General features: G+C 37.9%; 1 protein-coding gene across 1 annotated transcript in view; it reads left to right on the forward strand.

Annotated features, from left to right (window-relative positions):
* Positions 1-24: 24 nt before the first annotated feature.
* The window catches only part of LOC130547662 (thyrotropin-releasing hormone-degrading ectoenzyme-like), a 125,769-nt gene continuing 107,568 nt past the window's right edge, over positions 25-18,225 (forward strand). The window contains exons 1-4 of the mRNA XM_057323801.1: positions 25-208; positions 558-1,258; positions 2,818-3,091; positions 8,777-8,903. Of these exons, the coding sequence (XP_057179784.1) occupies positions 573-1,258; positions 2,818-3,091; positions 8,777-8,903 (1,087 nt within the window). The 5' untranslated portion in view covers positions 25-208; positions 558-572. The remainder of the gene's footprint in view (positions 209-557; positions 1,259-2,817; positions 3,092-8,776; positions 8,904-18,225) is intronic.

An 18,225-nucleotide genomic window follows, 5' to 3' on the forward strand; every position in this document is an offset into this window, starting at 1 on the left:
AGAGAGAGAGAGAGAGAGAGAAAGCGAGCGCACCACTGGGCGAGTGAGAGGACGCATTAAACAGAGAAACAGCGATGAGGATGGCGACAGGGAAACAGAAGAACAGAAATTCACAGCACTTCTGATTTATCATGAAGCAGTCGTGCCGGAACGTAATACTCATCAGACTCGTGTCGGAGGGGAAGTCGTGGATTTGCGGGGATGTGCGGTAGGAATTCTGTCTGAATTTCACTGTATGAGCTCCTGCATCTGACGCACGCACGCACGATTTCAGACTGCGAATCAAGTTCTGATTTGCATAAATTTAAATTATACATACTGTGTCCAAACGAGCTTGTTGATCTGTATTGTGCATTGCGCACACATTTAGATTTTGAAAACTTGGTGTCTTATATATAATTATACACTTAAATTGTAAACTTGTATGATGATTTATCGACATTAAATAAGTATCCTCTGGAGTTTCAACGTGGCGTGAGAAAATAGAAATCCTGTTAAAATAAAAGGATCATGCGCTTAAATGCCCTGTTTTTAATATGAATCTCGTTTTAATGCAGTGAACGTTCGTGCCGATGGGGTTTGAGGACATGAACATGAGGAACGGACGGGCTTTGTCCGATCAGTGGGCCGACAGCGTGGTGGTCCGACCCAGGACTACCGAACAGCACATCACGGTGCACAAGAGACTGGTGCTGGGCTTCGCCATCTCCATCCTCACCCTCATCATCGTCACGGTCATCGCCATCACGCTCAGCGTCAGCTTCGAGAGATGCGCCGCGGAGAGCAGCGGGACTCTGGCCGGTAACGGCTCCAGTAACAAGTCCAGTCAGTCCCGGGACAGAAGCATCAGTCATAGAGAATCAGAGGATGGCCAGCAGCCCTGGAGACATCTGCGCTTACCGGCCACCCTGCGCCCTCGCCACTACGACCTCAGACTGTCCGTGTACATGGATAATTTCACGTTCTCCGGTGAAGTGAACATTGAGTTTGAATGCGTGAACTCCACTAAGTTCATCGTGTTGCACACAGACAGACTGGAGGTGAATAAAGTGCAGGTGTATTCAGACAGTAAGAAAACAGGCGTCATGAGGATCCACCGACGCTTTTACCACCAACCCAACCAGGTGTATGTGATCGCGCTCCACAGAGAGATGAAGCCCCTCAGAACTTATAAAATCAACATCACGTTTGAAGCGCAGATTGAAAATGAACTCTTGGGATTTTTCCGCAGTTCATACATGCTGTATGGAGAAAGAAGGTAAAACGGTCTTGAACTCTTTCTGTCTTCTTGGTAAAGTATTGCTATATGTTAAGACACTCTTGTGTCGTCCTCGTTGCACGTATACGCATATTTCTGCGTTTAGAAGTTTCAGCCAAAATTGATTAGTTACTGTACATTGACAGTGCTATTTGTGCGCAATTCTGTATAAAATAATAATTATTATTTTTATAAGTGAAGTGTATACATTTTATGATCTGTTTATTATTATATCTATCTAGAATGGCAGAGTAATCTTATCTTCAGCCTGTTAAGCAGACGTCACTGTGCAGTAGCACTCTGAGCTCCACAGGTTATGAAGATGATTGTGTTTAATGTAATGAGTTCCTGCTGGCAGCTCTTATATGTGTGATCCATACTTAACAGTAGAGATCTCTATGATTCGGAAAATGTCTGTTTTTCTGTTGTGTTCAGTTTTCTTAAGCCAAGCTTACATTCGTATTTATTAATATATTAATCATTTATTTACATTTCCTTGCATCTCAGTTATAACGGTCTTCTAAAGCATGCACAGCCCTACAATAGCATCACTAACAAACTGAAACACCTCCACGTGTATCACCGCAGGGATTTTCGCTCTGATATCCTCCCACCCCTTATTGATCTGTTTTCAACACATCGTTCATTTCTGATGAGTCACCAACCTTGTCTGCTTGCAGCTTAACGAAGACCTTTAAATAGTGAAACAATTTTTAAGATGATCTTTCAGTGGTAAACTGGTTTTCAAAGATAATCATGAAGTGAGTAGACTTACGCCTGGTTTTCATGCTGTGGGTAGTGAAGTCAAAACTCCCCTCTGCTCTGAGATTTAAGTTAAGCTTTGATTTGCATTAATGCAGCTTCCTGGAAATGACCTTGTGATGTTAAACAGCATTGCTATTACTGATTCTGCATACAGTAATCTCTGCAAAGCCAACGGCTCACTCTCTTCCCTCCCTAGACTTATTTTCCCGGTCTCTGACTTTATATCTAACACAATATTTCCACAGGTCTTTGCAGCTAAACTCAAAGAGTCAAAAAAGTCTAAAAGTTTATTCACGGGCAGCCCTATTATGACACGTTATGCCTAGTGCACACATCATATTCATGTATTCAGTGTGGGATTAGTTGGCGGCAGGAAGACAGAGATCGTGTCACTTTTAGTCTTATGGTGTACATGTACACAATACTACACGATACACAACTGGTTGATGATGTAACAGCAGTTTGATATTTAGTTGTTGGATATCAACTTGTCTAATTGTCTAGAAGTATTTGGCTGTCGCAGAGCAATGCTTGCATTTGCATAGTGTGCACTTGCCCAAAAAAAGTGTAGATGTTTTACAGGTACATAAAATGTATTGTCTTTAGAAAATCAATTAACATTATATGTAAGTGACAATATTTACATTTAACATCTCGTTTGGTTTACGTTTTCGTTTTAAAGACATAGATCACTTTAATGTCGCATCACTGTCTTTATTAATTTCTTTCTTTCTTTCTTTCTTTCTTTCTTTCTTTCTTTCTTTCTTTTTCTTTTTCCTGTCATGTTTCTGCAGGTATCTGGCTGTGACGCAGTTCTCTCCCACTCACGCCAGAAAGGCCTTCCCGTGTTTCGACGAGCCCATTTATAAAGCCACGTTCAGAGTGAGTTTGAGACACGAGAGCTCGTATCAGTCGCTGTCCAACATGCCAGTGGAGGCGTCTACATCTGATGAGGACGCATGGGTGACCAACCATTTTTCCAGGACGCCCCGTATGTCCACATACTACCTGGCCTGGGCGGTGTGCAACTTCACCTACAGAGAAGCCGTAACAGATAATGGAGTCGTGGTGAGTCACTGTAAACTGGTCAAAAGTATAGTATCAATTTTAAATGGATATGCCACATTCAAAACTGCACATGGGATACTGTCTTATCCAGTATGCTTGGAAGCATTGACAAACTCATCCTTTTGCCATATTAGACACTTGGTGATGCTTCCTCATTGGCTTCTACTGTGCGACCTTGACCGGCCTCCTCCTCATATTAGTGTAATGAATCTCTCTCCTTTATATCTAATCACCTCCTCCACGCTGACTGGAATGTTTCTGCTATCTAGAGCGTTTACCCACACCGTGGGTTGTAGAGGTTAGCTGCTCGCTAGCTTCCTCCATCAATCACATTAAAGCGGCAGGGTAGCCCCCTCACGCCATCTATCATAAAGATGATTGGGTGTGATTGGCTGTGTGGAGCGAGAGATTTTGGCAGAGGAACGGTGGAGAGAAGAGTTAGTGAAGTTGTTACTCTGGTTTTATGGTGAAACACTCTTCTACCACACACATATGCATAAAACATCTCTTCAGTCCCTGCAGTTAATAGCTGGTTGAGATTGATCCTCTTTCAAAAGTTGTTTGTCAGTATTTTGCATCAGTTTTATGTGAAGTCAGCAACAAATTCTGTCAGACATCAGTAGTTTCGTAAATGTTGTGATTTGTCTTATTTTTTCCTTTTTCTTGCTTGTACTGTTTCTGGCATTATAAATTCAGATTTTTTTGAAGGCTCGTCTAGTAATGCCATTATGAAATCCAAATTGATCCTAACCATAATGAATGTCCCTGGACTTATTGTGCGCTATTCATGAGTGCACAGTAGAAGTTTGTCGTTATAATCTTTCATCAGAAAAGGGAGTTTTCAGTAATGACTTTCACCGCCTTTGATGTTACTTTTCTTTTTTGCTACAAGGCCACCTGGGCAGGTTAAATTAATATAAACATAAGAGTCTTCTGCCCTCATGCAGAGTTTCAATGTGACATTGTGTAATTCACACAGTTTTAGTGAGCAGCTATTTTACAAATGTTTTGGAGACACCTGTACGGCCTAATTCTCCACATGTTGTTGCTTCTTTATTTGTCCATAATTTGCGTTTGGTTTATTTCGGTGAGAACTTAAATGGCTTAGATACAGTTTATTTTTATTTTTTGTTAGTAACCCCTCACAAAATCTAGTCAATGTACTGGTCTCTAAGCTTGTGGATTCACTTCAATGTTAGCATTTTAAAGTCCCAGTGAGATTAAAAATGACAATGCCTATTTTTCATGAAATATTGCAGCGTTTATTGTAAATAGTTTATCAATGTGGGTCATTCTCTTTATTAAAATCGTGTGCCCTCATAATCTTTATTTCAAATCTAAAAATGCACTTCCGTCCTGTAATGGTTATCCATCTTAAGTCCGATTTTTACTTCTGCGTCAGATGTTTCGGTTTTCATTTATACTTCTACGTTGTCCGCGTCGACAGGCGATGACCACTAGGCGTCAGTGTCCACGAGCGTGTTGCTTGTGTAACCATTAACCAAGACAAGAACTGAAGAAGCAGCAGCTCGTTTGAGAAGCATTAGCAGTGATAGCGGCTCACTTTTGTTGCAGATTTGAGATGTTAAATACAGAAGCACAAATAATGTACTTAGATAATTCATTCGGAAATGCGTTTGAGTAAACATGACTCTATCGCTGAGTTTTTTGACCAATCACAGCACTTGCGGTCCGCGTTGAGTTGAGGGTTGTTACATTTTTGGAGAGGTGCGCGTCAGGCTATGGATTAGGGTACGCGGCTCTGTGTAGGCTACGGCGTAGGTCCGACGCAAAACCATAAATCAGGCTTCAGATGACGTATGTTAGACGGCTTGGGCAGAGCATCCCTTAACTCCTCCCCTTAAACTGTCAGTCTGCTGCCAGTTCCATTTCAGAATGCAACGGCTGTTTTTATACATCCAATCAAATCGCAGAGAAAGACGAAAGTCACGCCCACTATTTTTCTCATTCAAAATTCCATTTCGCAACTTCCGGTTTACAGGGACTTTAATGTTCTTACATTACTTTCTGTTTTAGTAAATATATTTAAAATATAACTATGTATTCTACCAACTCTGTAAGTGTTTGTCTTACAAAGGAGCATTTCACATTTCAAAAGACTGTGCTGTCGGAAGTCCACACTGTCCAACTATCATTAAAGTCTGAGTTTGGATCATTTGTTTCGGTTGTCTTCGGCAGTCTACAGGGTTTAGTCAGACTGTTGTTGCGTGTGACTCATGCTGAATCTTTATCATCACACAGCTCAGTTTTGGTGAATGTGTACTTTGCATGTCTGTATTGATCAATGACCCCTCTCTAGTACATCATATATTACCTACTACCAATTTGGCCCTAAAGTGCCAACATACCCATGTTTTTTCACATAAACAAATACTAGCTTTCTGCCAATTCCCTGTGGTCATTTTTACTGGTTGTCTTACATTAGATTGGCATTAAGGAGCAGATTCCAATCTGAATTTAGTGCACGCTCAAGTTCTAGTCGCTTTTCGTTTATATCATTAAAAATGCCAAATGGTCTTGTAATATCCTAATCAAAATTCTACACCACTATACTAAATATGCTCATTATATATTCATATAATTACTAGCCTGATCAAAAATATGTTTATTGTTTTTAATGAACAAAACTATGACTTTAGCAGTAGAATACAAATACAGTTGGGATATAAATCTAAACTAAGCCATGCTGAAAAGCACAGCTTAGAATATAAATTTCCATGCTTATCATGGCTGTTTTATGGTAGTTTTTAACGATGGTAACACTTGCATTTTATATTACGACGAGACAATAAAATTCACAGTTTTATTTATGTAGCATGAACTTGTAAATACAATTTACAAGTTCTCCTCTTCTTTTGAGTGGCTTTACTAAAGATTCAGAGCATTTTGCCTGTGCACACGTTTGCTGCAAGAGTCTTGTTAGTGTGATCAATTCTGAGCAGACTCACAGAGAGTTTTAAAATACAATTAACCCTGTTTAAGTCCTCTGTCAAGCTGCCTTCAACAAAACCAAGCAAACAACCAAACACAAACAAATGAAGCAGACAGCACCAACATCAGATTGAATCGCCTGCACAATGACTCATTAATGAAGCTTGAGCGCTTTGTCTAATTACAGGTTGTTTTAAAGTCGTATCGATTTGTTTTAAGCATTTCCACAGCCCTTAGTGTCCTCCATTTATTTTTATATTGGGCGTAGAGTCGATCGATACATCAGCATCACGTGAGGTAAACAACACATCATTCGATGTGCATTGCTGGCACCATCTGAAAAAATTCTGTCCTCCTGTTTGTTTTGCAATGTAACTGTTTGGCTGAATGAACATGGCCATTCATTCGTACTAGATGGATGCTTACTGATAAGTTGTGCCGTGCGTCAGCTATGGGATCATTGTGAGTGTAGGAATACGTTCCCACAAAGCAACACTTCACACTGTATGTCATTTAATTCAGTAATGCAGTTTTTTGTGAGGAAATTTGATTGGATTAGAAAGGATTTGTTTTCTAAGACAAAGGTCCAACTACAGCTTTGCAGTTCATGGAAATTATCAATGTTTATTTATTTGTAAAAAAGCTAGATTTTTAACTGCTACGGTCAAATAACACTTGAGCTTAATGATAACATGAAGTTTAAACATTTGAATTGAAGACGGCATGACTTAAGGTTTGGTGGTTTTTATTCACATTTCATGTCTTTTATTTTGAAATGTCTATCATTTTCCTTGGTTTCCTTTGATTCAGTGTTGCCAACTCCACTGTTTTCCTGTAGAATTGAGCTAGTTTAATGTTTAGTTTAATTTTTCTGCAGGTTAAAGTTGAAAGGATTCAAAGGGCGAATGTGAAATATGTATTTTACGTATAGGATTAGCACATATTTTGAGCTTTGGTATGTTTGGGATAGTGTCATTGAGAGAGTTTTTGAGTGGATAATTGGCTGGTTTTGTTACACAGGATCTGGCAACCCCACATTAATTGTTCTCAGGCTTTTCTTGTTGGCCTCATTGCCACAGTGAGTCTTGTGTTTGTCTGGTCGTCTTGGTTTATTTTGGGTCTTTTTTTTACTTTTTGAGTCTTAGTTTCTGGTGTGTTCATGTAAGTAGTTTGGAATTATGATTTTTTTAAAGAAAGTTTTGATTAGTTCCACATTTTTTGCTCTCTGAGACTTGGTGATAAATGCTAATCTCTAAATTGCCCCATGCTAATCTAGTTTTCTACATGTTGAATCACTACCTTGGGTATATTATTAGTACAGGCACTAGAAAAGACTTTGGTTTACACAAACACTTACACAATACTTGATTTGCAGGTAGATTATTATACAGTAGGTTTGTTCATAACGCATTTTTCAAATGTAGCTGATTCACGCTATAGGACAGATCCTTCTCATTTTTTGTCACCGTGTAATGGTTAAATTTACGTCGTCAACAATAAACAAATGCATTCTTTACATTTTTAAGTCTTGATGAACAAAATCCACAAAAAAACTATTTAGCACAATATTTCCCACTCTTTCTCAGTTACTTAGATTCCGATAGTGATGGGAAAATGAAGCCTCAAATAGCCCCTACTGTATAGGCTTTCCTCTGACTGTCTCGAGAAAAGATTCAAGATTCGAAAACTGAACAAAAAAAACAAATCGGTTGGTTAATAAAACACAGCAGGTCGCTTCGGGAATAATCTCCATCGAACGTAGAAATCACCAGATAAAATTTTGATTATTTTAATGTTATGTGCCCAAATAAAGTATCAAGTGTGTGTGTATGTGAATGGTCAATATAATACTTTAATATATACCCATGGCAATAAATTCCAGTATTGTTAATATGAGTCAATACTGGTGTACAGAATAATGTTGACACACACACATTTATATGTACACAATACAATCTTTATAGTATTATGTGGGACTAAAATGTGAATAAGGCAAAGAACTCATAAAAAAGATCTGGGGTTTGAACAGTCTGACACGCAAAACGATACGCACACGTGGTTGAGCAGTGAAGTGAAAGTGAAGCTTCGTTGGTCAAGTGGTCACATGATTTCTACGTTGACAGCACAAGCTTCGAATCGAGGCTTTATCTGGCAGGCCCATTTTTTCTCAACACGAGTTCCGACGCTCCGGTTCAAATGTCACAAGTATTTTTTATAACATTTCCATGTTCTGAAGGGATTAAAACACTTCTTAAGAGTGAACTAAAGACAAATCACATTTATTTGAAAACATGAAAAAGTTCACACCATATTTGGTATGAAGTTTTTTTAACGATTTGATTTATATTTATTTTTTTAATGACCATAGTAGGCTACACAAAAACAGGTCGCTTTTGGAGAAGCAACCAAACTGCACAGAATCTCATTGTTTAACAGTCAGAGCGTATGGTAGGTCTTCCTACAAATACTTATGTGTTATCAGTAAAAAATATGTTGCTCTAAGGAGCTTTTTACTTCCAGGGATTTATACCTCCAGGCTCATAATGTTGTGCTTTGTATGTGACAGTAATATTTGTACTGGACAGTGGTGAAATTCGTCGGAAAAGAGATTCACCATAAACTCCCTCAAATCAAAACAGTTATTATTGGAAGAATTTAAGTTGGGGATGAACCCGGAGCTGAACCGTTGCCCTCATTTTACAGCGCTTTTGTCTCTCTATTCCCATGTTGTAGATTCGGCTGTACGCCAGACCTGACGCCATCCAGAGCGGATCGGGAGACTACGCTCTGCACATCACCAAGAGACTCCTGCAGTTCTACCAGGATTACTTCCAAGTCAAATATTCCCTCCCTAAACTAGGTAAGACGGTCAAAATATCACAAAAATCGTCTTGTGTGCTTGTGTGAGGAACTCAAGAAGCGTTGTTAGCAACTCGGTTGTCGTGTTTATTGATTCTGAAGTCATTTTAGGTCTGAATGAGTTAGTGTTTGGTCTTGGTGTCACACATCATACGTGCGAAGTTAAAGTGCTGCATGTGTATTGACATGTGTGGGTACTGTATGTAGTTTTTTGTTTGCTAAGTGCGTGTGTGTGGTCGTGCCGAACTGGCTTACATCAGACTGTCTATGTGTCTCGCTCCATTGGTTTTCTGTCAGTTTGCTGTGTTCATTTGAATATGCCATCAATCTCTCTAGGCTTCTGTCTGTCACGGGGAGCCTGCTCGCTTTCCTTACGAATATGTGTTTGCATATTGCATATCTTTCACAATGTGCACATGTAATCCAAGTGTTCTTTAAACACTGTTTTAAAAGTATTGCTTTGTTTGCTAGTGAGGTTAAGACACGCAAATGAAATTTCACCCATTCTGATTTCTGTATTGTAATTTTAATATTTAATTAAATAATTCAAGGTAAATGAAAACAGTGCACCAGTACTGTTGTCAGCATTTGTGTTTGCTCAATAGACTCATGCGTAATGACTGGTGATGCTGTGCAGGTTAAAGGATGATCAATAAATCTCTGACAGACTGCATTATATCATGTGATCAGAGCAGCATCGGCATGTTTTTAAACCTCTGAACAATCTCTTGTTCTTCTAATGAGTGTTTTTCATTACGGATGTTGTATTGATTGATGTCCTGAAGGATTGTTTCACTGAATCTTTACTAACAGGTCAAACGCTTTATTGAGGCCAGTGATTTTCACCATCTTCATTTCTCTTTGAGCTCTGCTGACTGTTATAATCTCACATCAAGGACCAGTGTTGGGCAAGTAACTCTGGAAATGTAATTAAATTACTGATTACTCCTTTTAAAAGTAATCAAGTTACTGGTCTGATTACTTTATTTCAAAAGTAATTAGTTACACTACACTACCCCTCAAAAACACAAAATAACCTCTTTAGCCTTCTCAAGACTAAACTTTATTGGGAAGTGCATACTCTACTCTATCTCGTCTTTAATTATTTTAATACATTCTTTCTGCTTATTCCATACTAAAGCCTGTCATAAATAATAATAATAAGAATTAAACTCTGTGACATTTTAACTTAAAACATTTTTTCATATGTTAACTAGTATTTCAAAAACCTGCATACTCCATAATGTAAAAAGTCTCTCCTTAGTTTCTTATAACTTGTATATCTTAACTAGTGCTTCTGCGTATTTCTATGATGATTTCTTCGTCATTTAACAAATATAACAGCGTTAGAGCAGCAAAAACTAGTCTGACAAAACATAACATGTTGCTAATAGCAGCCTGGCACTCGACAGTAGAAGTTGATTCATTGCTCTCCGTGCCCGGTGACGTTACTTTCTCCCAGTGGTGTAAAGTATTGGAGTAAATGTACTTAGTTACTTTACTTAAGTATCTTTTTGGCTACTTTGTAGTTGTACTGAGTATTAAAGATATTAGCAACTTTTACTCTCTACTTAACTACATTTTTGAACAAGTATATGTACTCTTTACTCCACTACATTTGTAATGACTAATGCAATTACACATTACATTTTGCATGACACCTATCTTATAATTAATATCGTTATTTACAGGGCAATGAAGGTACTACAATCTTGTGGATTTTGCCCTAACTTACAAAAACTTGTCAACATGGCTTCTTTATGTGAATATGAGTGCAGTATCAGGTAGATGTCAATCGCTGGCGGTTTATACACAGTTAGCCCTTACCCGCTATTTCTACAGTAATATATTGGCAACACTGTTGCCAGCTAGTTACTGTAGGTCACACATCTATAGCTCTTATTTTAAAAACTAACTCTTCCTAAATGTGCTCTAAACATGTTTTCTCAAAATTTGACCATATGGTGGGACTATTGCCATGAAGTGATGTACACCAGTAAAAAGAATGTATAGTATTTCAATTTTCAAAAGTTCAAAAGACAAAATATTAACCTATAGAATGAGTCGGACACAGAGAAATAAACCATCCACATATGAATCTCAACAATGGTGACAATCAACTGAACAGCTTCATGCTGCAATGCATGCTGGGTACATAGTACAAAACTCATTCATGATTGTTTGTCATCATTGATGAGGTTTGTATGTCAAGTGTCTAACTGTGTCTCAATTGCAAAGAAAGATTTTCTGACAGAGATCTTTCCATTATAACATGTAATCACTTTACCAAACACATCTTAATAAATCTTAAACGCTATATTATTATTATTTAATGATTGAATTCTTTCAGATGTATCTTCAGTTACTAAGCAAACATAAAGTTGCGGTAAAAGTGTACATTTTAAAGCTACAAGAAAGTCAAAGAGTCCAACCAAAGCAAACACTGATCGCCATAATGGTGACTTAAAACATAATTGAACCACTATGAACTAGAGTTAAATCTCAATAAGATCTTACACAGATGACAGATATAAAGTGAAAGTGGTGTCTGTAATATGTGAAGATGTTATTGATGTTTGTGTTTAATTCTCCTCTGGTGAAATCTTGACAGATTTATTGTGTTCATCTGTTATTTACACTTGGTCATCTAAGACTGTGTGACTTAAGTGCGTTAATAGATTCTTTAATAATGTATCTTCAAACAGCCATTGCAGTAGTTTACAGTAACTAGCTGGCAACAGTGTTGCCAATATATTACTGTAGAAATGGCAGGTAAGGGCTAACAGTGTATGTGAAATGAGGACATGACTGCAGCTGGCGATGAGGCCCAAACCAGCATGTCCAGTGCAAAAAGGCTTTGACTTTTTAATTCTACTTAACATTATTTTATTTATCTGTCATATTGAAGAGACCCTTTTGAAGGAGTTTGGTTTACTTATGAGCACTTGAGCTTAAATGAGACTTAGGGTGTTTGTAATGACGTAGGTTATGGTGTCGACCATGATTTGTTGCAATTTTGAGGTGTTCAGTCTTATTATGATTTAAGAAAATAAATGCGATTGCTCTCCTCACAAATCAACTGTTTTTCACTGACGTGTCTCTTAAGTGTTGAGGACTAGTGCTTCTTTGAGCCTACATTCAGTATGAGTAAAATACTCAAGTATTGTTCAAATCAGATACTCGGAGACTTTTACTGAAGTCGTTTTGGAATTGGTGACTTGTAACTTGTAATGGAGTAATTTTCACTGCAAGGTATCTGTACTTTTACTTAAGTATGGTTTTCAGGTACTCTTTACACCTCTGCTTTCTCCAGAAGTTTAACCGTGCTGTACTGCCCTTTCAGGTTGTTTTTCGCGGGAGAGAGGGTTTTGCTTACCTCCACATGACCGACAACGCACAACAATGTTCTTGCCTTTGACAGAAATAAATTCAAAATAATGATTGTATTTCCAGCTACAGAACGCATACGTTTCTCTCTCCATGCTGAGTTTGTTTTCTCTGGTTGTACCAAAGATTGTCTTGTGATAGGGAGATGTATGGGTCTGTAATACTTACAATTGGAGCATAAAGGCTGACATCGATCACGAGAGGCACCTCAACCAATCATATCCGGTGTCTAGTCTCCTTGCCTGCGTTCCGCGCGGCGATAGCATTGGCCGTTACGAGTTTTTAGTTTAAGGTGGCAGGCTTTCCATGGAGTGGCTTTGGTAGTACTTTCAGTTTCAGTTTGATGACATCACGGGTGCGACAGGCAGGCATCCAGACTTTGAAAAAGCTATTTCGCTTTTTACAATTTAAATGATAAAACGATACAACGGCAACGATGTAACGCAGTTGTAACGCATAGTTACCTGGTCTTGGAACTATAATCTAATGACTATTTTAGGAATTATAATGCGTTAAATTACTCCGTTACCAAAAAAGTAACCAAACTAACGCATTACTAAGTAACACTGTCAAGGACACAGCTTGTGCGGAGAACCTCATTTGCAAACAATGAGCTGAAGATGCTTTTCATGTGGGTTACACTTTTGCATGAGGCCGCCAGAATAAAGGCAACCATTTGGAGGTTTCAGTGGGAAGTTTGGCCTCATCTGAGAAAGGATGTGGACGTAATGAACGCTACTGTTATGTAAAGGCACCATCTGTGTGTGGAGTGTGGGAGCAGTTGCAGCCCCTCAGGTCTCTGAATAGGGACATTCTGTCATGCGAAAAATAAAAAAGAGAAATTAGAACAGAGGAATTAAAGTGTGCGGGTTTAATACAGCATGCAAGCAAGGATCAGATCATGTAGGGTCTGGTCCAAGGCTGCACATTTTTACAAAGCTAATTTTTGATGGAAGATATTTTTTAACCAATTAATTAGCCAGTGTGTTATATTGTTTATTGCTAAGTGCAATAACTTGTTTACTGCTGCTCTCAAAATTTGTTCCATTTTAAACTAATCGAATATTTATTTTTATTTTGTTTTCATTTAAAAATGTGTTTTTGTGCTTAGGAAAACATCAAAACAACAAAAGCATCAACACCGCATTTGTCATGCGTTTGTGCAGAATAGTTTATATAGTTGAATGAATTACTTTTTTTAAGAACCTCCTACCATGCATTTTATAGATCTACAGACATATTTTTCTTAAAATCGTTTGTGTTGAACAGAGGAAAGTCATGCATGTCAATTGACAATTGCCATTTTTTGCTTAGTTCTTCAAGTTTAAGACTAGAATATTGCTTTTTAAGACTTACAACTTTAAAGAAACTCAACTGATTTCTTGAATGCATCTAAAAACTACAATTTAAAAGCATTGAATACCACTGTTGCACTTAAAGTTCTTCAGTCTGACAGGTTTTAAGCCATTTGCTTTGTAATTTCCTTCAGCCAGAGACGGCTCTTGGCATGTAATCAGTCTATAATGGCATAACGATTTTTCTCATTTAGAGAAAAGACGACACAAACTGCAACGCGCCTCATTCATCAAAGTGGCTCGTTGTTACCCACTGCATCTTAAGCAGAGTCCAATTAGAGCATCTTAATCTAAGCCGTATCTACTGTGACTAATAAAAGAGAAAGAGCCACAACACATTCTCACAGACAGGACTCAACAATCCTGAAATTAAAGAAATAGTTCACCCAAAAATGAAAATTCTGTCATCATTTGCTTACCTTCATGTAATTTCATACCTGTATAAATGACTTTGTTCTGCTGCACACAAAGAAATATATTTGGAAGAATGGTAGTAATTTTCAGTTCCGAGACATCATTGACTACCATAGTAGGAAATATTAAATAATAGTCAAAGGTGCCCCAGATCTGTTTTGTTTTCCTAAATTCTTCAAAATATCTAATTTTGTGTTCAACTGAAAAAATATATATATTTTCCTACTACGGTAGTGGATGATGTCCCAGAACTGAAAATTGCTAACAGTCTTCCAAATATCTTTCTCTGTGTTCCTCGGAGCAAAGAAATGTAAACAGGTTTGAACCAATCTGAGGGTGAGTAAATGATGACAGAATTTTCATTTTTGGGTGAACTGTCCCTTTAAATCCGCTGTTTTTAGTTTAAAACGAATACGTGCTTTTGATTCATTTTGAATTGACTGGATGATAAAGCTAATGGTGTTTATAATGGTCACTTTTGGGACAGCTGTATTACATGAGGAGATTTTGTCAGTCTTGTTGAAAGTTCAGTTGAGCATACCGTGGAAAATTACAACTTCAAAATGTTCTCCTTAAAAAGTCAAAAGGTTCCTTTAAAGGAGCAACATTTGCTTCAGTAGAAGTGAATGTAGACTGAATAAGTTTTGTCTTCTGTTAGTGTTTGGCCAAAACATGTCCAAGTTTTCCCAATTTGTCAAAAACTGTTAGTGTTCCCAGCATGCATTACGGTTTATGGTTAATGTAAAAAAAATACTGTTTGAATAACTGTTGGTTACGTGACCAATGTTTTGGTCTTTTAAGTAGAGTTCCATAATAAAAATGATGTATATGAAATAAAAATAATGTAAAATAGGAATAATATGAAAACGTAATATTTTAAGTTGTGTGGACTTACAGTAAGGGTCTAGTCCAGTAAGAAATGTGTTTAATATTTCATTAATGTGCTTAATTATTTTATTCAGTCAGGAAAGCTGCTTGAATCAATGAGAAAAAGCTTGGGGAAAATGCTAAGATTTTTTGAGCAGGCTTATTTTTTTCACAGTGCAGTCTTGGGAGATCAGTGACATAGTTACAGTGCATCAAACAGTATTAGTGAATATGAGAGAGTAAGATACATTACAGACTGAACGACATATCTCAGAACATCTGATGCTCAGGGACAGCAGATACACGTTCAGGAATCATACAATATAGAAAGAAATTAAGACATTATGTTATTCTTTCATACAGTTATAGGACTCTACAAAGTCACCCATCTGGCTCTCTCCTGCATGTCATTATTTATTATAAATACATTTCTCCTTCCTCTCCTTCCCAAACACAGTCCTTATCCTTTATACACACAAAAAAAATGCTGGGTTAATTTCAACCCAAGATTTTGTTAAAAAGGGTCTACCTAACCCATGGGTTATAAATTGGTTGTTTTAACCCAAAATGCTGGGTGGTTTTAACCCATCGTTGGGTCAAACATTTTCTGGATTAATTTAACTCAACGGCTGTCACTTTTTGAAAATAACCCAGCATTTTTTTGGACACAATTTCTGTGTCTGACTTACTGTCTGATTGAATACCACTGTCTACCACTCTGTCTGAATCTGATAGGTTCAATTCAATTCAATTCAATTTTATTTATGTAGCGCTTTTCACAATGTGCATTGTTCCAAAACAGCTTTACAGGAGCAAATAAGAAAAACACAGAAAGGTAAAACACAGCACAGTGCATGGTGTTTATAGACCAAGCAAGATCATTATAATAAATAATATCTAATAAATAAATGAATAAATAAATAAATAAATGCAGTCTCCCGGTGAGCAAGCCAACACTGCACTGCTCTGCTATAGGTTGGGACTTTAAAGCAAATTCCCAAGGATAATGGTAATCCCGTGTAGAATTTATTGTATCTTGTCATAGGGGTTGCACGAACTAGTCGACTAGTCGACATTAATGCTCTGACGCGACCTTTAAAGCTTGATGTCGCCTCATGGCGGGTCATGTGATTTTGACACTGTACCTTTAAGAAGAGGCTGTTCCAAGAGAGCTGCGTGCGGGACGGATGTCATTCCCACCCGCGTCAGCGGGATTCTGTCACACTCCTGGCAATAATATATGTTATCTTGTCCTGCTTCCGCACACATCGTTCACAATGTGTCCTGTTTTTGTCCGCAACATTCACGATTTGATCTGACGCCGCAAAAGCTCGCAGGTAACGTTAAAGCCTAACGTTGCATAGACAGCAGTGCGCTGTGCTTCTACATGCAGATCTTTTCATATTATAGCCTATTTTTGTACTTGTTCCCCATTTAATAAAACACGAAAGAAACAGAATAAATAAAAATGTCTCTCCTATTGGCTGCTGTGTCACTGAGGTGCTGCGTTTGTAAGTCCGCTATGATAAAGCGTCTGCTACATTAGGCTAATACAATAAATTGACGTTGTTGTAAAGTCATATGTTGTCACAAACAAAAATTGTATATTAAAATACAATTTCAACAATGTTTTCCGTACTGATAATGTGTTCATTTTCCGCTTTCAAAGCTTTAGCACCAGCAGTGTGGCTGTATTGAAATAAAACACAGTGACCTTTAGTGTGTTTAATCACAGCTGCATGTCTGGCTTGGTCTGGTTGAGGTATGATGAAAGCCGAGGTGTGTGTGGGCAGAGTGGAGGTTGAGGTCTGGCCTGAATCCTGAAGATGATGTCGCAAACCTCATATCGCTTCATCTATCCGGTTTTCCTTATGAAATCCACCGTGAGCTGCTGTGCTTATCAACTCAACCATCTTTGTTAACTCCCTTTACACTAAAATCAGAAAAAAGAGTCAGCAATGTTGGGGGAATCCAGACATCCGATTATACATCAGAAGGAATACCACAGAGGAACATGTCTGTGAAATATCAATCAGTTTGTGATGTTAGATGTGTTTGGTGTCCTCTATATTTTTCTTCAGCTAGAAATCAGACGATCTATTCTGAACATGCAACACGTCTGTTGATAATAATCTTAACAGCTGTAAGATAAACCAGCATGAATTTCTACAATAGAGGAAATGTTTATTCTGATCTATGTGTTGGATCTGTATTAACTGGCTAGTTATTATCACTGTACCATGATACCACCAGTAATTTAGGGATTAAATGAGTAAATATAGTTTAGTTTAGCACTATTGCCTGCACACTAAATGGCAAACATCCTATTGAGTGTGTTAATGTTAGTGATGAACATAGTGGTACTAGCATTACATTAGATACAGTACTACCTCTGTGGTAAGTGTCTGTGTGGTGCTGTTTCATGAATTAGCAGTTTAAAGGTGTAGTTCACTATATAATTAAAATGTCATTGTAATTCACTCACCCACATGTCATACAAGCCGTCCGTGTTTTTCTTTGTCTTTGATGTGTTATAAGTCGCCCATGCATGTATTAGACATGTAAAATTGCAAAAATTAAAGTGTTGGAACAAAAGATGCATTCTATGTAAAAGCGAATTGTCACTCAAACCTGTTTGAAACGCCTCGTGTAACCACACCCCCACAAATCTACGTCAGTTCGTGGTATGATTTGTCTAAGACCACCCAAATGTATACGCAAGTAAGGTGGGCGTACCTGTCAGCACAATTGCTTTGGAACCTGATGTTCCAAATATGGTAAGAGGCATTACATTTCCGTCACACGCTTGCAGTATTCGACCAATCACTACGCACTGGTTAACTGGCCAATCATAGCACACCTCGCTTTTCAGAGCCATGAGCTTTGTAAAAAATCAGCACGTTTCAGAGAGGCGGGGCAAAGAGGAGATACAAACATGCACGGTATGTGGAAAATACAGCGTTTTTGAAGCTTCAATCGTGTAACACATTGCATTACATCTAAAACAAACGATAATATTCGTTTTAGCCGTGTCATTTGACCCCTTTAAACAAAGTTTTCCAGGGTTCTTATCCATATAATGCACTTAAACCGGGGGCTGTTGGTTAAGGTCCGAATTTCAGTTTCATTGCAGCTTCAAAAGGCTCTACACCAGCCGATGAATAAGAGCGTTGTTTAGCGAAACGATTTGTCATTTTCCAAGAAGACTAAAAAGTTTTATACTTTTTTAAACATAAATACACGGCTTGCACTGCCCCGGAGATCCACATTCACATCTTCCATATTACGCTGGAAAGGTTA

The sequence above is a fragment of the Triplophysa rosa genome, linkage group LG24, assembly GCF_024868665.1.
Source record: "Triplophysa rosa linkage group LG24, Trosa_1v2, whole genome shotgun sequence".
In the NCBI taxonomy this organism is placed as follows: Eukaryota; Metazoa; Chordata; class Actinopteri; order Cypriniformes; family Nemacheilidae; genus Triplophysa; species Triplophysa rosa.